This window comes from Carcharodon carcharias, chromosome 8, assembly GCF_017639515.1.
Source record: "Carcharodon carcharias isolate sCarCar2 chromosome 8, sCarCar2.pri, whole genome shotgun sequence".
NCBI classification, from domain to species: domain Eukaryota; kingdom Metazoa; phylum Chordata; class Chondrichthyes; order Lamniformes; family Lamnidae; genus Carcharodon; species Carcharodon carcharias.
The window spans coordinates 37,380,288-37,406,786 of record NC_054474.1 but is presented as its reverse complement, the minus strand read 5'-3'; the positions used below and the strand labels follow the sequence as shown (position 1 = coordinate 37,406,786).

Below are 26,499 nucleotides of genomic sequence, written 5' to 3'. Positions count from 1 at the left end.
GACACTGAAGCAACAGCAATATATTTCCCAGTCAGGATGGTGAATGAGTTGGAGGGAAACTTCCAGGTGGTGGTGTTCCCATGTGTCTGCTGTCCTTGTTCTTTTAGATGGTAGTGGTCATAGATTTGGAAGGTGCTGCGTAAGGAGCCTTGGTGAGTTTCTGCATTGCATCTTGTAGATGGTACACACTACTGCCACTGTTCGTTGGCACTTCCTCCACCAATCAAGCGGGCAGCTTTGTCCTGGATGGTGTCAAGCTTCTTGTGTTGTTGGGGCTGCACTCATCCAGGCAGGTGGGGAGTATTCCATCACACTTCTGACTTGTGCCTTATAGATGCTGGTTGGGCTTTGGGGAATGAGGAGGCAAGTTATTCACTGCAGTGCAGTTCAGTTTCTGGACAACGGTAACCCTCGATAGTGGGGGAAGTCAGTGATGGTAATGCCATTGAATGTCAAGGGGTGATGGATAGATTCTATCTGGCTGGAGATGGTCATTGCCTGGCATTTGTGTGATGCAAATGTTACTTGCCTCGTCAGTCCAAGGCTGGATATTGTCCAGGTCTTGCTGCATTTGGACATGGACTGCTTCAGTAACCGAGGAGTCACAAATGGTGCTGAACATTGTACAATCATCAGTGAACATCCCAATTCTGACCTTATGATGGAAGGTAGGTCATTGATGAAGCAGCTGAAGATGGTTGGTCCTAAGACACTACCCTGAGGAACGCCTGCAGTGATATCCTGGAACTGAGTTAACTGACCTCCAACAACCACAACCATCTTCCTTTATGCAAGTACATTCGTTTAGATAATATCACCACCATCAACGCCTCTGTGTTCTTTTGTCTATGACATCTTTTGATTATCTGCTCCAACACTGCTTGCTTGTCCCTACAACCACACCACATCCCCCCCCTCCCACCTTAAACCAGCTTATATTTCACCCCTTTCCTAAGATTCACTCAGTTCTGTTGAAGGGTCATGAGGACTCGAAACGTCAACTCTTTTCTTCTCCGCCAATGCTGCCAGACCTGCTGAGTTTTTCCAGATAATTCTGTTTTTGTTCCTTTATGCTAGGTCTGACTCCAACCAGCAGAGTTTTCCCCGTGATTTCCATTGACTCCAGTTTTGCTAAGGCTCTTTGACACCACACTCGGTGAAGTGCTGCCTTGATGTGAAGGGCAGTCACTCTCACCTTACCTCTGGAGTCGAGCTGTTTTGTCCATGTATGAACCAAGACTGCAATGAGCTCAGGAGCTGAGTGATCTTGGCAGAACCCAAACTGAGCATCAGTGAGGAGGTTACTGCAAGCAAGTGCTGCTTGATAGCACTGTTAATTACCCCTTCCATTACTTTACTGATGGTCGAGAATAGACTGAAGGGGCAGTAATTGTCTCAGTTGGATTTGTCCTGCTTTGTTAACAGGATATACCTGGGAAATTTTCCATATTTGCAGGCAGATGCCAGTGTTGTAGCTGCACTGGCTAGGGGCACATCAAGTTCTGGAGCACAAGTCTTCAGTACTATTGCCAGAATATTTTCAGGGCCTATAGCCTTTGCACTATCCATGCCTTCAGCCATTTCTTGGTATCATGAGGAATGAATCAGAATGGCTGAAGACTGGTACCTGTGATGCTGGAGTCCTCCAGAGGCTGGGATGGATCATCCACTCGGCACTTCTAGCTGAAGATTATTGCAAATGCTTCAGCCTGATCTTTTACACTGCTGTGCTGGCCTCCTCCATCATTGAGGATGGAGATATTTCTGGAGCCTTCTCCTCCACAAGTTGTTTAATTGTCCACCACCATTCAAGACCGGTTGTGGCAGGACTGCAGAGCTTAGATCTGATCCATTGGTTGTGGGATTGCTTAGCTCTGTCTATCACTTGCTGCTTATGTTGTTTGGCATTCAAGTAGTCCTGTGTTGTAGCTTCACCAGGTTGACACCTCATTTGTAGGTATGCCCTCCTGCACTCTTCATTGAACCAGGTTTGATCCCCTGTCTTGGTGGTAATGGTAGAGTGTGGGGGTATTCTGAGCCATGAGGTTAGAGATTGTGGTCAATTACAATTCTACTGGTGCTGATGACCCACAGTGCCTCAGTTTTGAGTTGCTAGATCTGTCTGAAATCTACCCCATTTAGCACAGTGGTAGTGCCACACAACATGATGGAGGGCACATGGAGGTCAGACCAGGCGAGGACAGATTTCCTTCCCTAAAAGGACATTACTGAACAATCGACAATGGTTTCTTGGTCATCATTAGACTTAACAGATTTTTAGTGAATTCAAATTCCACCATTTGCCATGGTGGGTTTTGAACCAAGGTCCCCAGAGCCTTACCCTGGGTCTCTGGATTACCAGCCCAGTGACAACACCACTACACCACCACCTATGTAATCTGTAGTGAATTCGGTAATCTTCCAAATACTTGTTCTGGTATGAGACAGATGGCCATGTTTATCTCAGGCTATCCTGACTGGCAGTGAACCTCAATGTAATTCCCAAAGCATTTGTGCACCTTCTAGGTGAGTTAAATTCGAAAGGGTATAAAACTAAAGCAATGTAGTGTGACCATCGATTGGATCATTATTACATGATACCAAAGAGTGGTTAGATGTGAGTTTGAACATATCCATGCTCCTCTACATGCTGAAATTCTCACCTTAATTTTCCCATTGTGTGGGAAATGCTGAGCAGAATCCAAGTGGTTCTCCATCAGAAGAAAGAAAAAATACAGAGTAAACTCATTCACAAGATGTCATCACACATTTTGTAGCAATTTGGTTCAACTGACAGGTTGACACCTTCAACCATATCACTCGTTTGTCCTCTGGACTGTAATTAACATAAAGCATGAGGGCTGTAGGGAAGGCAAACAGAAAATAGCTCTCAGATTAGAAGAAAGAAAATGGTAAAGTTTTTTTTTTAAGCTGGAAGAATCAATACCAGAGAAGTAATCTGATAACACGAAAAAGCAACAAGAGCTTGAGAAAATTAGAAGAGTAGAAAAGCATAGTTCCAACAACATACAAATAGATGCTGTCCACCGCGTGATTCTTAGGTGCAGCATGGAAACGAGGAAGGGGAAAGGACCAAGACTCAATCTTTGGAAGATTTCTAAACTGACGGTGCAAGGATCGGGAGACAACCTATTTCTATAGATGCTGTGGTTACAATTGGATGGGTAAGAATGCTGGACAAGAGAATCAAGGTTGGAGAGTGATACTGTGATTAACCATGAGAATGAGGTGGATTACTCACCATGATCACAATTATAGGGTCTGGATTTTGAGATTTATTTTTTTTTGAAAGGCCATTACAATGCTGTCAGAGGAGTGCAAACACAACAAGATCAAGTCCAAAGTATGCATCAACTGAAAATTCAATTTTCTCCTCACTTGCATAGTGCTGTAGGCATAAAGCTATCACTTTAGATGACAATCTAAATCAAGCCAAGTTAGTGTTATATCAGTTTTATTTATGCCACACTGACTTGGTAAGGACTTACCTCAATTTCTACTGACTGTAGTGAAAGGTCGCAGGGTGGCTTCAGGGCTTTGGGTCTGGTAGTTAGCCAGTATGCTACAATAGCTGCAAAAGAAGCAATTCCCACCAGTGTTGGTGGAGGGATGGTACGAAAAAACTGGCCAAATTCATCCAATTCCAGTAGCCGCAGATTCCTCAAGACTTCCTTTGCTTGCATCTTCTCAATAAGTGAGCTAAAAAATTCTGTCAAGGGAAAAAAAACAAAAATATGAGTGAGATTACCTTCCAAAATTTGATCGGGGGGGGGGGGGGGGGGGGGGGGGGGGGGGGGGCAAGGATGTTGAAATATTCATTGGCAGAATATCTATGTTATTTAGCAAGACGTTCGGTCACTGTTCAGTACAATAATATTCTGTTTCAGCTTTGTACTGAAAGAAATGTTTGTTCTATTAGCTATTGACAATAAAAGGCAAATGACATTGGCATTTGAAAATGGATAAACATTGGGAATTTACTGTAAAAATAACTTTGTATCTGGATTAATTCCTTCACCCATTTCGTAATATAGTCAAAAAGGAAAAAAAAAAGCAGCATCGTAGTGAATGGCATTGACCCATCAAATTCTGCTCTATTATATTCTAATTTAGCATTTGGCTAATTGAAAATCTGCTTTTTTGATTGTAAATCTTCAGGACACAGTGATAAAAAGTCGATTCTTACCAGCTGTGAACTTTCGCTATCGTCCACGTAATTGTACAGAACATATGCTAAGTGCTCCCTGTCAAGGACAGAGGAAGGTGGCGTCAATTTCTGCATCTCTCAGCAACTGGTCATCACTGACAGCAGTAATTGCAACAGCATCACTGGCAGAGAACTGCAGGTAAGTCATATGCCTGGCTATACAAATGCAAAGTATCAGCCTTGGTTCAGAAGTGACACTCATACCTTGATCAGAAGATTGTTGGTTTAAACCCAGAGATTGGAGTACATAATTGATACTGGTGTCATCGCAGCACTGAAGGAGTGCTCCTCTGTTGGAGGAGCTGTCTTTTGGATGAGATGCTAAACCATTATGTTAAAATGCTTTGATGAATGTTAAATGCTACCAGGAAGACCAGTATTCTCTCAATACTCCTGACCACCATTTATCCCTCAACCAACACAGCCTTAACAAATGATCATTCCATTGCTTTTGTTTGATCTTGCAGTACTCAAATTGGTTGCCTTGTTTGCCTTTAATACACCAAGGACGACACTTAAAAGTACTTAACTAACTATGAAACATTTTAGGATGCGTGAGGATGTGAAAGACAATATAAATGTGCCTTATTCCTTAACTATTTGGTGCATCATGCTCAGTACAAGCATGAGGATATTGGATATTGGATATTTAGGACTGTAAGATCATACTTTGGGAAAATGGCCACAAAACCTGTTACGATAGGTGTAACTTTAAATACCCATTGTTACCTGTTAACTGTCGGCAGTATTCAGTTCTGTGGCCAATATTTAGTTAAACAGATTTGAAAAAGGGTACTTTGCAGCCATCTGTGAAGTTTACATATCTCATTGTTTAAAGATGAAACAGCATTTGAGAAATATGGGATCTTTAGACTATTGGTCTCAGTGCCCTATTGAATAAAGGAGAATATTTCTGCTCCAGTTGGGATGAAGATCAGACTGAAATGACTATTGTCAACTGGTTTTGTATCATGGTTATCTGGGCTCCAGAAGTGTTAACCATGTAATCATGTGACTGAAACTAACTTTTAGCGAGTGCAGGTTAAAATATCCTGAACAAAGCAAATCCAGAGAAGGATCTGAACCATCACAGCTCAAAGTCTTCTAATGCAGCCAAATTATTGTACTTGTTCCAGCTTTCAAGTCAGAGAACCAATTCCCTGGCTATTTGTCTACAAGAATCTTCTCAGCTTCATGAAAATCTTTTGTTTCTAAAAGACCTCCATTCCAACTAAAGATCAACTCAACTAAGCAACATCAGGCCTGTATCAACATGGATATGGAGTTATAAATTCAATTTTTATAATTACAGCTTTAAGTTCATCTGCATCTAATCTTTGCATGTGTGATAGTGTGAATGAGACGAGTGATTGAGATGCTGCGTTTCAAACATTCAGGGCCAGTATGAAATAATAAACAACTTCCTTTACTTTAAAAAAAAAATCACCAAAAAGCCTGCTGCAGGAACTTATTTTTAAAAAGAAAAAAAAAATCACTGAGGGCAAGGAAAACACACACCTTACGTATAAATATCTGAATTATGGACTGGAAGGGACCATATAAATTCAGTCAGTAAACAGATTTGGGGGCTTGTCCAGGATCTAAACCCATTGCAGCAAGCCAAAGCTGACTTTGAAAGAAAATTGGAAGTGGAAAGAAAAAGTAACCATGGCCAAAATTGTTGAATCAAGAAACAAAAATGGGAATTCCAGCAATAAGCTTTGTGAATATGAACAATAGAAAATTAGATGGTTGACTTCAACATAAAGGCGTTCATGCAACAGGAAGTCTTTCTGGATTAAATTAGCATCCCAAACCATAGAACAGCTAAGGACTACAGCCAAGCAGGTAGAACTTGAATACATCAGAAGGCACAGATGTATATGGTGTTGAAAGGGCCGGCTGTGCACTTCTCCCTCACCCCAGAAATGGAACAGGTAGAGAACCCAGTACCTGGGTTAGAGCAGATTACCATGATGCAACTTTGCCTAAAACAGCAGAAGGTGGAATTAGATTTCCAGGAAATAGAGAGAGCAAGAACATGTCTTCCAGCCGGAGAAACTAGAGATGGAATTTCAGGCCCAAAAGGAAAGAGTGCCATGAACATGTAGTTATGATATTATAGATTTTTTTTTTAAAAAGGGTAACTGTTTGAAAATAATAGGTTTTTAAAAAAAGTTTTTTTTAGCAAAGTCTTTGCTCAGAAAAGGAGTGTATCGGCATGCAACTTGACACCGGTGTTGGTTCAAAACCTCAACAGATTGCTTATCTCAAGAAGGATAACAAAAGACATTTTGAAATTCACTTGAGTATTCCACACGTGTAAATGAGATCCTTCCACTTGCTGGTCTTCTTTTAAAAGGAGAGACAATTGACTGATAAAGAACCTTATTGAAAAGCTAAAAAAACACCAGGTGGGAGAAAGCCTGTTTGAATGGAACCTTAAATGGAAGCAGCCATTTTTGGCTTGCATAGTATAAGAAAAGGCTGGCAACTACCTAAAGAGAGAAATATCTTGAAGATTATGAGATACATTTTGAAACTGCTTCTCAACAGGGAGAGATTGAGGAAGGTTTCAAAAATAGCTGTTAGACTGCTAAAATCAGGTTACCAAAAACCCACCTGCAGTATCGTAAACTGAAAACTGGAGCCTCCATTTACGCCCAGGCCCTGTTCTGTTTGTTAAGTCCACCTGCAAAGGTAAACTCCAACTCTAACTACAGAAGCCATCGCAGCTGCTCAACCAAACATCAAGTTTTAACCCTTTCACTTCAGAAAGAAGGAATTCAAGCAATGGGCCCGCGATGATATCTGAGGCCAATTTGAAATATCATCTTTTAAGTATCTTTTTCTTTTATCTGCATTTTAATCTTTGTATCAGTATTTTAGTAATCATCACTTTTTCCCAAGTAACTTTCAGCAGTAGTTTTGTAATAACTAATCTTTATCTTGTTTAAGACTAAAGTTTGTCTTCTGGGTCAGTTTTTTAAAAACTCAATCACTCAAATTACAAGGAGGCTACATACACAAATTCTTAGCTCATGGATCAGTTTAAGGAAACACCTTTTACGTGGTCGTAACAAGAGGCTAAATGCAAATTGAATTCGCTAGGGAGAGGTCGCCTTTACATAATGGGGAAGCTGCTGGTGATTTGACTGACCCTATCTGGGGACAACTTCATTGTTTAAAGTACTTGAGGTTAGTAACCATATTTGATGAGGATGATACAGAGGCATTCTCCATCTCATTTGAAAAGCTTGCTACTTGATCAAGGGGCCAGAAGAATTCTAGACTCTTCTGCTGCAAAGTCACTTAAAGGGTAAAGCCCGAGAGGCTTATTCGTTGTTTCCCGCCGATAGTTCTGAAAATAATAGCAGCTTTTCCTGTTCTTAAGTGCCTATGAACTCATCCTAGTAGCATACCGCCAACAATTCTGAAATACTCAAAAAGCATGCTCAAACTTCTTTGAATTTGGGAGAATTATACAATTAGCATTTGACCACCAGGTGTAAACCTTGGAAATTGGCCAAGATGAAAAAGAGAAATAATATTGTTAGAGAAATTTAAAAACTGCCTCTCTCCCAGCCTGAAGACTCATGTGGAGGGACAGAGGGTTTTAACAGCCAGGAAGGTGGAAGGCCTTGCTGATGACTATGATTTAACCCATAGGCCTGCCTTCCTGAATATATTTCCCCAAATTTCTAGGGGTTAAGAAGGGGGAATACAACAGAAAGTGAGGAATCCATGAAAAAGAAAATAAGAATGATGGTGTGAGAAGTCCTCCCCAAGCCCAGAGAAGACATGGGGAACCAGAATGGCACATGGATGCCCATGTGTTCTCACTGCAATAAAATAGGACAACAAGAGCCAAATGCTAAAAGCTCAAGGGGAAGCCATAAGTCTTAGGGGCCTCCACAACATTAGCCCTGAGGAGTATGCCCTGTAAGTAGTGTGGCAGATCAGACAGTGACCCTAGCTACAGAAATTACCCTCTAGTAGTACCATCTTATGTGTGGCAGATCCTGACAAAACTCCCAAGAGCTACCACTGCTTTGTTCTTCAAGGAATGGTGTCCCTGAACCCCTCTAAAGAAATTCACAAGTCCATTGTACTCCTGAGATATACCAGGGCCACTCAATCCTTGATGCTGGGGAAAGTCCTACCCTTTCCCCCAAAACTTCCTTGAACACCAAGGTGTTAATCAATGAAGTTGGAGGATTTGTGTCGTTTACCCTTCATCAAGTCCACTTAAAGTGTGATTATGTCATGCCTAGTCACTGTAGGAATTGTCCCTGAGCTGCCAGTGGCAGGGATAGATTTCTTGCTTGGGAAGGATTTGGCTGGCAGCAAGGTGGTAGTGTCTCCTCCCTTCAGTTCTGGACCAACCCAGTGAGAAACTGCTACAGGAGGAAATCCTGGGGACTTTTCCTAATTGTGTAGTGACCTGGTCCCAAGCCAGACAGCACAATTTAAGCAAGAAGGAGCCAGCACTCCAGCTAGATGTGCCGGAGGTCTGGTTAGCTGAAACCTTCTTTGGAAACCTGAAGGAATCGAGGTGCTCAGTCGAATCTCCCCAATTAAAGCACAGCGAGCAGATCTTGATTTAAAGCACGTAGCACAGGTTGCCTGCTCGGAGCAGGAAGCTGCTCAGGTCCTAATTTGCTATTACTTGCAAGATAGGCTTGTAATGCAAAGGTGGAGACCAGTAGATGAGGAATCGACAGTCTTCCATCAAATTGTAGCACACCCAGGATATCATAAGAAAATCTTACATGCTATTCCAATGGCTGGACCTGTGGGTACCTGCAAAACCTTAGCCTGAAAAAACATTTTCAGGTTTCACCTTCAGTCTGATGTGGCAGCGTGCAGTAAAACCTGTCACAGTTGTCAGGTTACAGGGAAACAACAGGTCACAATTAAACCAGCCCCTCTCAAACCCATACTTTTTAAACTGAATCCTGATAAACTGTGCAGGGCTGCTACCCAAAACCAGGATGAACTATCAGTACCTCCTTACCATAAACGGACCCGGCCACCCAATTCCTCAAGGCCATTCACCTCAAAAATCAGAGCCAAAGCCATGATCGAGGGACTGACCCAGTTTTTTCCATGGTATGGTCTGCCAAAAGAGATCCAATTGGATCAGGGGACAAATTTCATGTCTCGTGTGTTTCAGTAAGTTGTTCACAGCCTAGGAATAACAGCTGAAATCCCCACCCTCAAACTCAAGGGGCATTAGAGCAGTATTGCCAAACCCTAAAATCTATGATTTGGACCTGCTTAGAATAACCTCATGACTGGGACAAAAGCTTAGGCTGACTGCTGTTTGCTACAAAGGACTCCCCTAATGAGTCCACAGGCTTCAGTCCATTTGAATTAACAAGGACATGAGGCACGGGGCCTTCTGAAACTGGTAAAAGAAAAGTTTCTGGAACACAGGACACCTTACTGCTGGGGTGTGTGTCCATGCTCCAAGAATGACTCTTCAATGCCCATGCTGTGACCAAGGAACTTTTAAAAGCCTGCCAGCAAGTCATAAAAAGGCTGGCAGACAGGCATGCCGAAACCCAAACTCTCCAACTGGGAGAGCAGGTCTTAATGTTGTTGTCACAGCCAAATGAACCTTTCCAGGCCAAATTTAGGATCCCTATTGGGTGGCTAAAAAAATCAGTGAGGTAATTATCTAATTATCTGTTCCATACCCCTGAATATAGAAAAAAAAAATTATGCCACCTTAATACGTTTTTAAAAAATCACAGTGTAGAGCTTATTCAATCTGAGTGTTTGCCAGGGTTTAGAGGTAGCAGAACTGTTGTACAGGTGGCAGAGTTGCTACTATTGATGGAGTTGAACGGCAGGCACTTCTTGGGTGGAATCATTAAGTTTATTTACAATGTACTCAGCAGCAACTACACATGTGCTTTCAACTCCAACTCTCTCTCTCTACAAATATCTTGAGGTAGCCCACGCTACTCTCCTATAGGTTACTACAGATCTTATGAACTATCTTAAGAATTTTTCATAAAAAAAGGTATATTACATGCTAAATACAACCATAATTACTACAAGACGACAGCTGGGAAGAGTCAGATGAGGGGGAGAGAATAGAGGGCTCCCAGGTTGAACCCCTGACTGTAGGCTGGCAAATATTCTGTTAACCAGGTGAGCTGCAGAAGGATACAGCCACCCTGCTAAGGTAATTTAAAGAAACATGTAGGGGGTCAGTCAGCACCTACCCCACTGGAAAACCACAACGTGAATGCAGGGGATACCCTGCCAACAAAGCAGAATCCTGTCCAACAGAGTGTTGATAAGCTGGCTCGGGTCAGACGAGAAATCAAATGCATGCTAGACAATGACAGAATCGAGCCCAGCCAGGGCCCAACGCTTTTCTTCTCCGATGCTGCCAGACCTGCTGAGTTTTTCCAGGTAATTCTGTTTTTGTAAAGGAGAATAGAGCTCAAGCTAGGGCAAAGATCAGTGAAATGACGATTATCAATTGACATTATGGTGATCTGGACTCCAGGAGTGTTAACCATGGAATCATATGACTGAAATAAAAACAGAAAACACTGGAAACATTCAGCTGGTCTGACAGCATCTGTGGAGAGAGAATGTTTTGAACCTGTAAGACTCTTCTTCAGAGCTAAAAAGTAGAAATGAGGTGGAATTTATATTGTTGGAGGGAGGTGGAGCAGGTAAAGCAGAACAGAAGGTCAACAATTGGTGGGGGCTAAGGAGAGATTGACAAAGATGTTATGGATACAAGACAAAGGGTGTGCTAATGGTAGTGGTGAAGACTAAAGAAGGTGCTGATGGTGGCATAGAGGTGAGAAAGTAGAATGTGTGAATGGCAGAACAAGGGTCAGCCCTCTGTAAAAGAACATATTGCACAAGTAACAGATGACCCTGTTGGGGAAAAAGGATTAAAATAGAAAGGGGTGAAGATAGAGGACAGAGTTCATGGTCTGAAGCTGTTGAACTCAATGTTAAGTCCAGAAGGCTACAAAGTGCCTAATCAGAAGATGAGGTGCTGTTCCTTCAGCTTGTGTTGGGCTTCACTAGAACATTGTGGCAGGCCAAGGATGGTCTTGTTGGTATGAAAACAGGATGGGATGTTGAAGTGGCAAGCGACAGAAAGGTCTTGGTCACACTTGTGGACAGACCGAAGGTGTTTCACAAAGCGGTCACTCAACCTGTGTTTGGTCTCCCCAATGTAGAGACCACCACATTGGGAACAACGAATGCCCTAGACCAAATTGAAGGTGCAACACCTTCCCTTTTACCTCCTCCCTTCACCTGAAAGGAATGTTTGGGCCCTTGGATGGTAAGGAGGGAGGAGGTAAAGGGGAAGGTGTTGCACTTACCCCCACTCTGTTCTTTCATAGAGTGCTGACCCTTGTTCTGCCATTAACAAAATTCTGCTTTCTCACCTGAATACCACTATCAGCACCTTCTTTAGTCTTCACCACTACCATTAACATGCCCTTTATCTCATATCCATGACATTTTTGTCAATCCAATCACTCCTTAGCCTCCACTTATCACTGACCTTTCACCCTATTTTATCTGTTCCACCCCACAACAGTATAAATTTGATCTCATTTCTACTTCTCTTTAGCTCTGAAGAAAGTCATATTGACTCGAAACATTAACTATGTTTCTCTCTCCACAGACGCTGTCAGACCTGCTGAGTTTTTCCAGCATTTTCTGTTTTTGCTTTAGATTCAGTATTTTGCTTTTTCAATCATGTGACTGAAACCAACTTCCACTGCAGCTTAAAATATTCTGAACAAAACAAATCCAGCTGAGAAACATTCAAAACACCAATGCTGAAAATCATTTAATGCAGCCAAAGAACTGTATTTGTTCCAGCTTCCAAATTTACCCAAGAACCAATCTCCTGACTATTAGTCTAGAATCTTTGCAGCTTCATAAGAATCCATTGTTTCTAAAAGACATTCATTCCAAATAATGGATCAACTAAACCAAGAATACATCAGGCCTGCCGCGGCATATATTCTGAGTTATAAATTCCATTTTTATAATTACTGCTTTAACTTCATCTGTACCTAATCTTTGCATGTGATAGTGAGCGAGTCGAGTGGTTGAGTTGTTGCATTTCAAGCATCCAGGGCAAGTAATTATAAATAACCTTGAGTTTTAAAAAAAAAATTATAAATCACTGGAAAGCCTGCTGCTGGAATTTATTTTAAAATTGGAAAAAAAAAATCACTAGGAAATCACAAACAAGAAAATTCAAACACCTTGCAAACATTGTGATTGTGGACTGAAGGAACAATACAAATTCTGTTCCTAACAGGTGGTGCAAGTAATAAAAGCAAAAGAAATAAAATGACGACTATCTTATCAATTTGTCATTAAAGAACTATTGTTACAATTTCTGAATTTATTGGAACATTAAAAACGTGTGACAGCCAATGGTAGCCTGATCACAAATCCCCACTTAAATATCAGGTCATAACGTGCAGTTTATTTGAGCGTTAAAGTATTGTAGCAGCAGCTAACTTGACATTATACGAAGATGAAATATGCCATCACATTGTACTGTTTTCAAATTTGGAATTTGATCAGCTGGCAATGATTTAAATCACTGTAGGGCTTCTCAGCTATTCGGTTAATCAGTATGTTGTATGATATGGTACTAAGTAGAAAAATGCTAAGTTTTGGCATGAACACTACAAAGTCAGTAAATCTAAGTCAGCTATTCTATTACAATTAGCTCTGACTAAGATAGTGCACAGGACTAGTATGTATGAGATTTTAACTGTCAAGCAATCCTTGATGGAAAATGAATTTGTATAGCTATTTAATGAAGGCAAGATCAGAATTAACCATAATGCACGAAGAATGGCTGCCCAAATGTAATTTCAGTGGGCTGCCAGGATCTGTGGAACCATACCCCAGCCCGAGATGCTTGAGATTTATTAATGGAATGAAAGGGTCACCATAAAGTATGCTAACACCTACTCAAAGATTACATTCAATTTTTTCTTATTCCTATGGCCAATTTTGTAAAAGAGACATTGCTTGAATAGAAGGATCCTCTCCCACTTTCCATAACAATATCAGCAAAATATTAGATCTCTACTATAAATATTTTCCCTTCATTTCCAATTAAATATTTTTTTTCAAAATTGCCTCATCATTATAGCATCTCATGAGCCATTGATTTTACATTAAGGATTATGGACAATACATTTCAATTATGTATAATTGATGTTGGAGAAAAGTAACTTTTTGGAAAGCCTGGATATGGACTGCTCACTCTCCACTTTATCAGGCAAATGGTTATTCATGCGGAAGAAACTGCAAAACCTTAGGATGAGTGATGTTCAAGAGAAGGAAGAGCAATGGTGACAATGGCAACAGCACAGCCTTCAACATGCAGGTAGAGCAGGAGCTGGACCACTCAAAAAGCTGTACGTTAGAGGGTCTGCTCACAAAGACCTTACCCACCCAGAGGGAACGACATATCAAGCGTCACCTTATATTTGAGAGGCAGCATCATAGGAGGCTGTGCTTGTCCAAACAGGTGGTTAGTTATTTCTGCAACAAGCCATGCTATCTTCTGGACATGAGGTTCAACTATGTCAGTGGCTGTGAAGAATACAGTCACCCTGAATTTCTACTGCTCAGGATCCTTCCAGGATTTGGCAGCGTCAAGGGCTTTGCAGCTATCTGCTCACAAGTGCATCAAACAAGTGATCTATGTACTATTTGCCAGAGGGAATCAATACATATCCTATCGGTGACAACAATCAAAGTACGAGAGCTTTGGCGTTCACAGAAATGACTTAATCCCTTGTGCAAGACACCATTGATTGCACTCTTGTGCCTCAGGACCAGCAAGGGGTCTCATTCTATCAACATTCAACTTGTATGTGATCATGCCAAGTGCATTATCCAGGTATGTGCCAAGTTCTCAGGCAGCTACAATGATTCATTCATTTTGTGGCACCCCACTATACTTGAGCAGATCAGATATAATGGTTGCCATGTCAACACAAAGTGGTAAGCAAGCTCACTTTCAGGCTCTTTATAGTTTAGGTGCCTTAATCAGTGCTGGTAAGGAAATGGCATAAAGAAGGCAATGTGCTCAGCTTTCCTCACCCAGAGATGTCATTGAATCTCCTGTGACACTGCATCTACAGTCTTGGGGTGATGCTCCTGCTACTAAATTCCTCTGCCAACTCAAAACAGGGTTAGGTATTCTGCCGTGCATTTGCTTGCCATTTTTAGGCAAGAGCACTTCCCTCTTGACCCTAACTGCCTTCACTGACATGCTTGGAAACTAGATTGTAAACTTATGCCTCCTTCCAGCCATCTCTTAACTGTACCGCAATAATAAAACAAACCAGAAAATGGCCCTGAATGGAATGAGTGCAACTTTTAAGAGGTGTATTCATCTTTCAATCTGGGAGACAGGTTTCCCACTGGAAATTGCATAGCCTGGGTGACCCTGCTTCTGACATAAGGCACTCACCAGTTTGTCAACCTTATTATAATAGGCATGGTACTTAGAATTGGTCAAGTTTTGCTTTGGTTTTCAACTTCTGGGTACACAACTCACTCTGGGCCCATCTTGTATACATTTCCACCTTCCATTGAAATAAACCTCCTATTTCTAACATATGCCTTCAAATATCTCTCTCATTTATCACATCTTTCTTATATGCTGGATGGGACAATGTGTTCAAAAAGTTTACTTATGTTTAGGAATGGTTTTTAAAAGTTAAAATTAGCCAGGTAACAGACGTGAAAGGTTTTCCAGTGTTCACCACTCATTTCTTTCAGCTTGATCATGTGAAAGTAATAGAACACGATGGCTGGAATTTGCTGTACGTATTGGCTCCCAGGGGAATGGGCAACTTGGGTGCAATGCAAATATGCAGCCTAAAGAATCATAGAATTTTGGGCATGTCAATTGCAAAGTACAGTTTGGTCAAATTTCCACAATCTTCTATGATTGTCTATTGATCCATCCTTACAAGTGCATTTCCTTCCATGATAACGGCCTTTCCCTCAAGTTACAAAGTCTTATATGCGAGTTTCCACACAGCTGTACATGCTCAGAGGCTCTCTTCAATTTACAATGAGATTTTTAGGCACAGCAGGAAACAAAGTATTTCTTTAAACTTAAAAAAAATCCCTCATGGTGTTCTCTGTATTTTCTGCTTCTCTTAATTTACTTCTTTAAATGTATTTTTCTGGCATAATTGTAAGGTACATAAAAATTTGAAAAATCTCTAATGACAGGTTTTTGAACATTCTGCGCTGAATGTGCATGAGTGTTGGTTGAATGGGTTGAAACTTTAATTGTCATACTTAATTGTTCATTGCCATGAATACTGCATTTTCCTTGGGCATCAACTATTTAGACTAATTTCTGTCCATTTACTCCCAGTTTTACATGCAGATGTAGTCTAATGAGATACAAGAACAGCAACAACTTGTATTTATATAGAATCTTAATATAGTAAAGAACTCCAAGATGTTTCACAGGAGTATCATCAGAAAAAAATTAACACCATCCAGGAGAAAGCAGCCCGCTTGGTTGATACCACACCCACCATCTTAAATATTCATCCCTCCACTTCTGGCGCACTATGTATTATCTGCAAGATGCATTGCAGCAACTCACCAACACCTTCCAACCCCGGAACTGCTACCACCTAGAAGAACAAGGGCAGCAAGCATATGGGAACATCACCACTTACAAGTTCCCTTCTCAGTCACACACTATCCAGATTTGGGAATATTTGCTGTCCCTTTAATGTCACTGGGTCAAAACCCTAGAGCTCCCTTCCTAACAAGGCTATGGGTGCATCCACACCACATGGATTGCAACAGTTCAAGAAAGAGGCTCAATACTACCTTCTCAAGGGCAATTAGGGATTGGCAAAAAATGCTTGCCTATCCAGCAATACTCACATCCCATGAACAAATTTTAAAAAACATTATTGAAGAAAAGGGGTGACCAAAAGAGGTAGGTTTTTGTTTGAAAGGACATTCTGGAAGGAGAGCAGAAAGATGTAGAGATAGAGAGGTTTAGGGAGGGAGTTCTGTAACCTAGAGCTGTGAAGGCATAGCCTCCAATGGTGATGCAATGAAAGCAGACCAAAGTTGGAGAAACACCAAGTTCTTGGAGTGTTGTAGGCTAGAAAAGTTTTCAGAACTGGGGGAAGGGCAGGCAATGGGGGAATTCAAACATTGGAATAAGAACTTATAATAGACAGGTGATGGTGGTGCAGAGGCAATGTCACTGGACTTGTACTCCAGAGGACCAATCAATCTAATTCCAACCATGGTGGAATTTAAATTCAGTTAATAAGAATCTGGAATTGAAAACTAATCTCTGTAACGGTAACCGTGATACTATCAATTGTTGTAAAAATACAATTGGTTCACTAATGCCCTTTAGGGAAAGAAATCTGCTATCCATACCTGGTCTGGCCTACATGTGACTCTAGATGAACAATGTGGTTGACTTATCTTCTAAAATGGCCTAATAAACCACCCAGTTCGAGGGTAATTAGGGATGGGCAACAAATACTAGACTTGCCAGTGATGCTACATCCCACAAAAGAATAAGTATTGGGGGCTGGGAGCTAATTTAGTTCCGTGAGCACTGCGATAGTGGGCAACCAGTACTTGGTGTGGGTTAGGATACAGACAGCTGAGCTTTGGATGAGGTCAGGCTTATTGAAGGTGGAAAATAAGAGACAGGCCAGGAGAGGATTGGAATAGCCGATTCTGGGGGTGAGTGGTTCAGTAGATGATAAGCTGAGCAAGACAGGGGTCTTTAAGAGACGGAGATCAAATCAGCTTCTGAGCTCAGCTTAGAGTCAAATAGGACATGGAGGCTGTGAACTGTTTGCTTGAGATCTTGGTAAGGGAGCGGAGATGGAATTGGTGACAGGGGAACAGAATTTCTGGCAGAGACCAAAGGCAATGGCTTTGAATTTCCAAACTTTTAACTGGAGGAAATTATAACTGATCCAGGTCTGGATTTTGGGCAAGCAGTCTGACAACAAGTGCATGTCAATGTTTATTGCAAGTGAAATGGAATATAAAGGTAGGGATGTTTTGATATAGTTGTACAGGGTGCTGGTAAGACCACATCTAGAATACTGTGCACAGTTTTGGTCTCCTTATTTAAGAAAAGGAGACAATTGTATTAGCAGTTCAGAGAAGTTTCATTTGACTGGTTCCTGGGATGAGGGAGTTATCTTATGAGGAAAGGCTGGGCATGTATCCATTGGACTTTAGAAGGTTTAGAGCTGATCTTATTGAAACATAAGGTCATAAGGGGACTTGAGAGACTGAATGCTGAGAGGGTGTTTCGCTTTATGGGAGAGACTAGAACTAGGGAAGACAGTTTAAATATAAGGGGCCTCCCATTTAAGATGGAGATGAGGAGACTTTTTTCTCCTGAGGGTCACAAGTCCATGGAATTCTCTTCCCCAGACAGCAGTAGAGACAGGGTCATTGAATATTTTTAAGGCAGAGGTAGATTGACTCCCTTATTAGTCAGGAATCTGAGGTTATCAGGGGTAGGTGAAATGTGGCATTTAGGCCACAATCAGATCAGCTATGATCTTATTGAATGGCGGAGCAGGCTCAAGGGGCCAAATGGTCTATTCCTCCTAATTTGTCTGTCTGTATGGAAAATGCAGGGGTGTCAAGAGTGTATTGATGTCATCAGTATACACATCTTAATGTCCCCTACAGCAACACATAGATGAGAAATAGAAAGATTGACTAACTTGAAATCAGCAGAATGGAACGCAGTTTTGGGTCTAACTTCCAGATTGTATGTTGGAGAAATTTCCAGGCCAACATTTTATCCCCCCAGTGCCAGTTCCTAATATTCATTCTTATAAGCTTCCAGGCAATTAGCTTTTCAGACAAGTTGCACTCAAAAAGCTGAATGACTTCTATCTTTTTTTAAAAATGATAAAATGGTATTACTCCAAACTTCTTTATTAGATATTTTTTAAATATACAATTTGTAATGAACTTACTTGGCTATAAAAAGTGAAAACTTTTTATTAATTTGAATTACAGCTCACTTTTAAAAAATACCAGTGTCTGTCTTGCTGAAATATATGTACGAGAAACACTAGTTATAAGACTGTATGGTCAAACAATGCTGCATGACAGCTTGTTGGGTCCTAAAGCTCTATACTTCAGCTCCTAGCCTCACACGTATCTAGATATTGTGTCACCCACAAATGTGATCAAAAACCTCTCAAATTACCATCATATGGAATAGCCAGTGGTTTCTGAAACATGGCATCAAACGAGGTGTGTGTGTGTCCCTAAACAAATATTTCACACCAAAAGTCTGGCAACTACAATTTGTATTGCCTTTAACATTAAACCATTCCATTGTGCTTTAGATATTTTGGGGGGGGGGGGGGGTGGTAGAAGAGAGAAAATGAATAAAAGAGCAGGATGTGAAGACGAGTGAAAAGGAAAGTGGGAGTAGGGACTCAGCTCAAGTCTAAAGAGACAGTTAATATTCACACTAATAGTGGACACAGAAAGACATCTAAAGAGAGGATCAAGATGGAGGGTAGAAAAGTCACATGCATCATTTCTGCTTGGCTTTAGGGAAAAGAAAGCTGTCATTCTCTACAACATCAACTGTCATGATACAATAAATCCCCCTGGGAGAAAGAAATAGGAGATCCAATTAAAATTCACTTGTAGTAATCTGAAGCAGCCACTTTAACTGTTGAAGGTGACCCATTGGACTTATGTAAATTACTTTTTTTTCAGAACAAATTACTTTTTCCCCTTCCTCAAAACATGAATCTTTCATGTTCCATAAATACAAATACGTTGCACTATGCATCAAAAAACTGATAAAACTACTAACTTCACTCAGGCCGAAACAATATGCTTAAGTTTCTTTCACACCAAATCATGCTTATGAATGAGCTAAACCTCTTCCTGCAGTCTCCTAGAGAGTAATATTATGAATGGACACTGCAAAGCCAATCATCTCTATTCAGTATTCTGCATATTAATAGTGCCTTAGCCTTTTTGGTTTATATATGCACTTGTTAGATTTTAAACCTAAACTGTGAAGGTATTTCTTAATGGACTTAGGCCTTCTTTAATCTTGGTATAACATATATGAAAACAGTCTTACCAGTGAGTATGGAAGTGATACTTTTTCTTGCTAAAGGTACAATTCACTGTTCCACAGGACGGTGGAATCTAGCTTAATCCACAATTTCTCATGTTAAACTGCTGGACTCCGTACCACTTGTGAGGCAGTCACTGCCAAAAAGAAACTGGGTACTTTCTTACACAGAGGAAAAGGGGAACTTGAAGGACAGTTACCACAGGCTGCTCTCGGAAGCCTATAATAATGTTTCACAACAACGTTCGCAAAAGCCCGAGAACAAGCTGTCCACCCTTCCTCATAACCAGAATACGTTATATTGCATTGGGGTCAGAGGAAGGCAGAAGGTAGAGAGAAGAAAAATACATTTAAAAAAAAATCATACTCAGTATAAAACAAGATACTTCTTCTTTCCAAATTATATGTTTTCTGACATGCAAGTATTCCACAGCATACAATAAATTAGCACATCTTTCTTAATCTGTTCTATAGCTACTTATAAATATTTAAATTATTCACAGATCCCATAATCATAACGTTTAAAAAAAAAAGCAAATACAAAAAATGCTGCCAAAGAAACAAGAACAAAACCCACAAGGTGATAAAATGGTATTACTCCAAATCTCTTTAATAGCAAGGTATGAAATTGCTCTATGATTTTACCTCAGACATTCAGCATCCTTGGTGCAGCAGCTGCTTTGGGCACTTTCCATTTGAAACAAGCTGCTGTGGAGGTGAAAATCTCTTTTATACTGGTGGAAGGGACAAAGTTACAGCATTTGAATCATTTCATGCGCTGCTTGAAAAAAAATGGCTTGTTGCCAAGCCCGCACTTTGTAAACCCCAAGAATACAGTCCACTACCTCACACTACCAAATTCATCCAGTTACGATACAGCAGGGCCTCCGACTCTGAGATAGCCAGGCTTATGCCCGAGAGTAAACTCTGCATTTAATTTGCAATTGGCTGCCGAGTGGAGCAGCTGACTAAGTCGGCCCTGCCCCCTCCCTTCTTCCTAGCTCTGTTAAAATGTCAAAAAGGCTCAGATCCTCTGAGTTTTATATTCTTTAACACATTAAGAACTAGTGAGGAATCTTAATATTTCATTAGAGAATTTAATCTTTTCTGTTAGTTTAGAACACGGAGTGATTTCTTTAAACACGCCTTTGCTATACACTAATTAGCATACTGTGGCTTTAAACCCACTTTTACACACTACTCTCAGGTAAATGATCTTAAGTATTCTCCCTAGGGTACAGTTTCCACATTTTGAATCTTCACGAAAAGACGTGAGATGGAGTTTGTTTAGGTTAATCTGATAAGCAATGAAATAAAAACAATAAGTGCTGGAGATACAGAGCAGGTCCATCTTTAACATAAAAACAAAAAAAAACTGCGGATGCTGGAAATCCAAAACAAAAACAGAATTACCTGGAAAAACTGAACAGGTCTGGCAGCATCGGTGGAGAAGAAAAGAGTTGACGTTTCGAGTCCTCATGACCCTTCGACAGAACTTGAGTTCGAGTCCAAGAAAGAGTTGAAATCTAAGCTGGTTTAAGGTGTGTGTGGGGGGGGGGGGGGGGGGGGCGGAGAGATAGAGAGAGAGAGGCATCCCCCATCTTTAACATAATGATCAGTTATAAAATTTTGGATCCAGACCCTCTGACAGTACTACTGAAGTTAAAAAAGTTCTCATCGTGCATTCTGTTTATGCTGTTTAGGTTTAAAAATGCCGGGGTAAACAATTTGACAAAGAGTTAAATGCAATTGGTTTTAAACACTGCTGTCACCGGGCATTTAAAATGTATACCGGACTTCTTGACCGAGAAATTCAATGCCGTGGGAAAAAACATGCGGAGAAAGTGATCGCAGTGAGAAAATAATCACTCAATAGTGGTGCAGGCAAAATCAGTGCTGCCTGCTCATTAGTATGATTGCTGCTTGTAGCTAATGCCAGTTCATTGGCTGCATGCATGAATGGGGTCTGGACTTAGAGGGGCCGCAACACAACACAGCTGAGTGGCAGCTTTAAAGGGGAGGTGCATTGTAACTGTAGCAAGTGGTGTCAATTGTTTCTCTACAGAAGGAAGGCCCGAGGTTGTGAGGGAATGTGCATCAACATTCGCTGCTGCACTGGAAGCCTTGGTACAAGAAGTAGCAGGAAAGAGGGACGTCCTCTACCCTCCAGGAGGCCATCCAGGCATCAGATGCGTGGGTAATTGGAAGAATCTATAAACAGAATGAATCCTAGGGGTAGTTGAGTGGTCATCGATGCCGTGTGGGAAGAAGTTCAGTGATTTCACAACAGTCAGTAAGATTAGAACGCCGTTCAACTGGCTTCTGATCACAGCTGCACCCATTCATAGTTTCATTGACTGTGACTCTCACAGCACTTCCCCACCATGCTGTGCTTTATTGCAATAGTACTGCACACTTCACTTAGCACCATTGCAAACTTTACATAAGAACATAGGAGCAGGAGTAGGCCATTGAGCCTGCTCTACCATTCAATATGTTCATGGCTGATAAGACATAGGAGCAGAAATTAGGCCATTTGGCCCATCAAGTCTGTTCTGCCATTCAATCATGGCTGATAAGTTTCTCAACCTCATTATCCCACCTTCCCCCGGTCACCTTTGATCCCCTTACCAATCAAGAACCTATCTATCTCGGTCTTAAATACACTCAATGACCTGGCCTCCACAGCCTTCTGTGGCAATGAATTCCATAGATTCACCACTCTCTGGCTAAAGAAGTTTCTCCTCATCTCTGTTCTAAAAGGTCTTCCCTTTACTCTGAGGCTGTGCCCTCGGCCCTGGTCTCTCCTACTAATGGAAACATCTTCCTCACATCCACTCTATCCAGGCCTTTCAGTATTCTGTAAGTTTCAATCAGATCCCACCTCATCCTTCTAAACTCCATCGAGTATAGACGCAGAATCCTCAAATGTTCCTCATATGTTAAGCCTTTCATTCCTGGGATCATTCTCGCGAACCTCCTCTGGACCCTCTCCAGGGCCAGCACATCCTTCCTGAGACATGGGGCCCAAAATTGCTCACAATATTCTAAATGTGATCTGATCAGAGCCTTATAAAGCCTCAGCAGCACATCCCTGCTTTTATATTCTAGTCCTCTCAAAATAAATGCCAACATTGCATTTGTCTTCCTAACTATCGACTCAACCTGCAAGTTAACCTTAAGAGAATCCTGGACTAGGACTCCCAAGTCCCTTTGCTTTTTTTAAAAAAAAATTGATTGGCCCACCCATGTAAAATGGCGGTGTGCCTCCGATCGGGGGCACCAATCGGAAGCGCGCCCATATGCGCCCGCCCATCAAACCCCCCCCCCCAACGACAGGGGGAAAATTCAGCCCCCTAAGTCTGTCCAAATCCTCTTGAAACCACTTCGCATCTTACTCACAACACACACTCCCACCTTGCTTTGTGTCATCCATAAATTTGGAAACATTACACTTGGTTCCCACATCCAAATCATTGATATATGTTGTGAACAGCTGGGGCCCGAGTACTGACTGGAGCCCTGCAGTACCCCACTATTCATAGCCAGCCAATGTGAAAATGACCCATTTATTCGTACTTTCTGTTTTTTGCCTGTTAATTAATCCTTAATCCATGCCAGTGTATTGCCTCCTGTCCCATGTACTTTGATTTTGCTAACCAACCTCCTGTGGGGGACTTTATCAAAAGCCTTCTGCAAATCCAATTGTTACATCAATTCTTTATCAATTCTCTTAGTAACAGCCTTAAAAAAACTCCAACATGTTCATCAGACATGATTTCCCATTCATAAATCCATGTTGACTATGCCCAATCAGATCATCCAAGTGTCCTTTATAATAAATTCTAGCATTTTCCATACTACTGATGTAAGGCTAACAGATCTGTAGTTTCCTGTTTTCTCTCTCCCTCCCTTCTTAAATAGTGGAGTGACATTTGCTACCATTCCAGAATCTATAGAATTTTGGAAGATCATCACCAATGCATCCACCATCTCCTCCTTCAACACTCTGGGATGTAGGTCATCAGGTCCTGGGGACTTAACAATATTCATTCCCATTCATTTCTCCAATACAAATACAAATTTCCTTCAATTCCTCATTCTCCTTAGTTCCTTTGGATCTCTAATTCTGGGAGGTTTCTTGTATCTTCCTCAGTGAAGACATCCAGAACTTACCCACAGACTGTCAGCCTTTGGCCCATGACAGCCACATCACCCACACAAATCATAAAACTGTACTAACACATGTATCTTCTTTTTGCAGGAGAAGAAACAATAGGCTGCCATTGGTGGAAAAACCAGTGCCCTTGCATATACTTTACTCTATAGAGATGGTGCTGGCGGTAATAGGAAGAAGTAGAGTGGAAGCTGTGACTAGTGATGACACTGGAGGATAGGGGAATTTGGGTTCATTTATATCTAATTCTCCTTCCTTCTTCTGGCTTTTTCTTATCCCACACACTTTGCAAGACAAGCTGCAGATGCTTTCAACACACTGTTCTCCCTCACATCACAACCCAACCTTTCACCCACTTTCATTTCAGTTCAACAGAATGTGGAAGGGAATCCACATGCATGAAGGTGCATCATCACTCGATCAAACTCCTACAAGCACCAGCTCGGATACTGACACAATGCCAGCCAAAGGTCATTTAGTAGCACTCTTGCACCAGAAGTGTTTGTTCAATTCCCAACCCACGATTTGAACACAAAATTCTAGGCTAGCAGTCCAGTGCAGTACTGAGGGAATACTGCATTGTTGGACATGCTGTCTTTTGGATAAAACATTAAACTGAGGTCCTTCTGCAACCTCGTGGCAGAAAAGATCAGTTGGACTCTTTTCGTAGAAGAAGAGCCATTAATCATCCTTCAGTCAATATCACTAAAAGAAAAACAGGTTATCTGTTCATTGACATATTGTTATATGAGATCTTGCTGTGCTTAAATTGGCTGCTATGTTTCCTACATTGTAACAGTGACTACATTCCAAAGTGCTTCATTGACTGTTAAGTGCTTTATGATGTCCTGCCATGAAAGCCGCTATATAAATGCAAGTTTTTACTTTTTTTTCCTGTTTTCAGAGATAAGGTTAGAGGAGGGATCCGCATCTGGCATACTCACTAGGTACCAATGCGCAGGACTAAGCGCAGAGAGATAGGAGATCACAGATGTTAGCTCGCTAGAGGGAAAGGTTGCGTACTAGTTCTGCCTCAGAAGACTCAGTTGCAGACTTCATTGGGCCAAAGCTACCAAAGATGGATACACCAGGAAATTCTGACTGCCCTGCCAAGGAGTTTGTACACAATTTTGCTGAGCAGTAAGGAGTCCACCTCCAACATGGCACAATACTTATAACATAACATCATGCCTATTCCTTTCCAATGTGTTCACCAGTATCATGCTAGAGCATCTCATGATGAATCTGACATTAACTATGGCAGCAAAACATGGCCCAATTTCCATGCCTTTATTGGGCAATTTTGCAATAGGGTGGTCTTGACACATATCAATTAAATTATACTCTTTTGTCTATTTGATTTGCCTCTCTTTTGGGTGAATCAATTTAAACTGAGGCTTCTTACAAAGCTCCAGTATTGAAAATGGCACATATAATGTTACCTGATTCACACTATCACCCTTTACTGATATCCTGATGAAACAGGCTTAATTTATAATTTTTTTCTTTCTGGACTGTTTTCAGTTTAGTTGGATCAATGTTTGTGCAACTGAAGCTATACTGTAAAGTCAGCTTGGAATGAGCATTTTCTTCGAAATAATTTCTCTGTTTGGAGTGTAAAAATTCCACCTCAAACTTTGGCTTGGGTTTTACAGGGGGGGGGGGGGTGCGGTGTGCAGGCAGCAGGGACCCATCCCCCAGCATAAAAGTTGAGAGGTGAGCAAGCCTCCGTTTGGCTTGCTTTCCCTGAAGCTGGGCCTTAAATCGGCCTGAGGCTGACCTTCAGCTCTCGTTTACAGAGGAAGTCTCGTTTTCGAGAGCTGCCAGCCAATCAAATGGCTGGAATCTCTCTGATTCCAGCAGTGCCACTAGGAGCGGTAACTTCTGCTGGGACTGCAACAGTCCCCACCCAAGGAAGGCATTCAGAGAGGACCCGAACCTTAAGGTAAGTCTGTGTTCTTGCCAGGCCAGGCTGGCATGCTGGGGTGAAGGGCTGGGGATGGAGGGGATCATGGGGTTGGGAATACCTTGGGGGAGCCTCTGATGGGCACATGGGCCCATAAAGGACGTACCCTGTCTCCCCCTTGATGGGCCACCATCCTCAGCAGGAAAAGCCGCTGGGCTGCACATTTGCTGTAGGTTAAATCCCAATGGTGATAGGTGGAGCCCCTTAAGAGGCTACTAATTGGCTACTTAAGGGCCTCAATTGCCCATGCGGGTGGGGGTGTTAGGGGGTGAGCCTCCCAATATCTTCCCCACCACTGGGAAAATTGCAGCAGATAGGCACTGAGAATGGTGCCCAAGTCATGGCATTCTATTTTATGACTCCACACCCTGTCTGTCAACCTGCACCCGGTAGTGGGTAGGGGGGGGGGCAATAAAATGTAGCCCATAACAACTTTTCACTGGCATATTATGCATAGTTTAACCATACTAAGTTATGAATATTTAATAGAAAATGTAATATACACTCCTGACTAACTACCAAAATAGAGTACAAAACAAAAACAGAATTACCTGGAAAAACTCAGCAGGTCTGGCAGCATCGGCGGAGAAGAAAAGAGTTGACGTTTCGAGTCCTCATGACCCTTCAGCAGAACTGAACCAAACAGAACCAAAATAGAGTGCTACTTATTTATTTATTTATAAATTTATTTTCAACTTTCTCCAGAAATTTATGCTTTAGGATACAGCCATTTGTATAAACCAATAACTTACTGTGGCTTAATTTCTAACATTTGTTTGTGAGATTTCAGTAACTGCCTGCCATTTTTCTTTAAGCTTGCCATGATTCAGCCTTGGTTTCACCAGTGTGCAAGCTACACATAGTGAGCTTTATAGCCAGGTTAAACTTCTTCCTCCTTTCCAGGCAATAGGTTCCTAGATTATATCATAAAAATGGGAAACTCTTCAGTG

At 41.5% G+C, this 26,499-nt stretch overlaps 1 protein-coding gene across 4 annotated transcripts in view; it reads right to left on the bottom strand.

Moving 5' to 3' along the window:
- LOC121281108 (long-chain-fatty-acid--CoA ligase 6-like) overlaps positions 1-26,117 on the bottom strand; it is a 109,172-nt gene extending 83,055 nt beyond the window's left edge. Inside the window, exons 1-3 of one of the 4 annotated variants that reach the window (XM_041193798.1) lie at positions 26,101-26,117; positions 20,052-20,140; positions 3,510-3,730 (exon numbers count right to left, since the gene is read on the bottom strand). In XM_041193798.1, coding sequence (XP_041049732.1) covers positions 3,510-3,704 — 195 coding nt within the window. In that variant the 5' untranslated portion in view covers positions 3,705-3,730; positions 20,052-20,140; positions 26,101-26,117. Of the gene's footprint in view, positions 1-3,509; positions 3,731-19,412; positions 19,570-20,051; positions 20,331-26,100 lie in introns of those variants that run through there. The other 3 variants (XM_041193796.1, XM_041193795.1, XM_041193797.1) reach the window with 3 other exon arrangements.
- Positions 26,118-26,499: the final 382 nt, after the last annotated feature.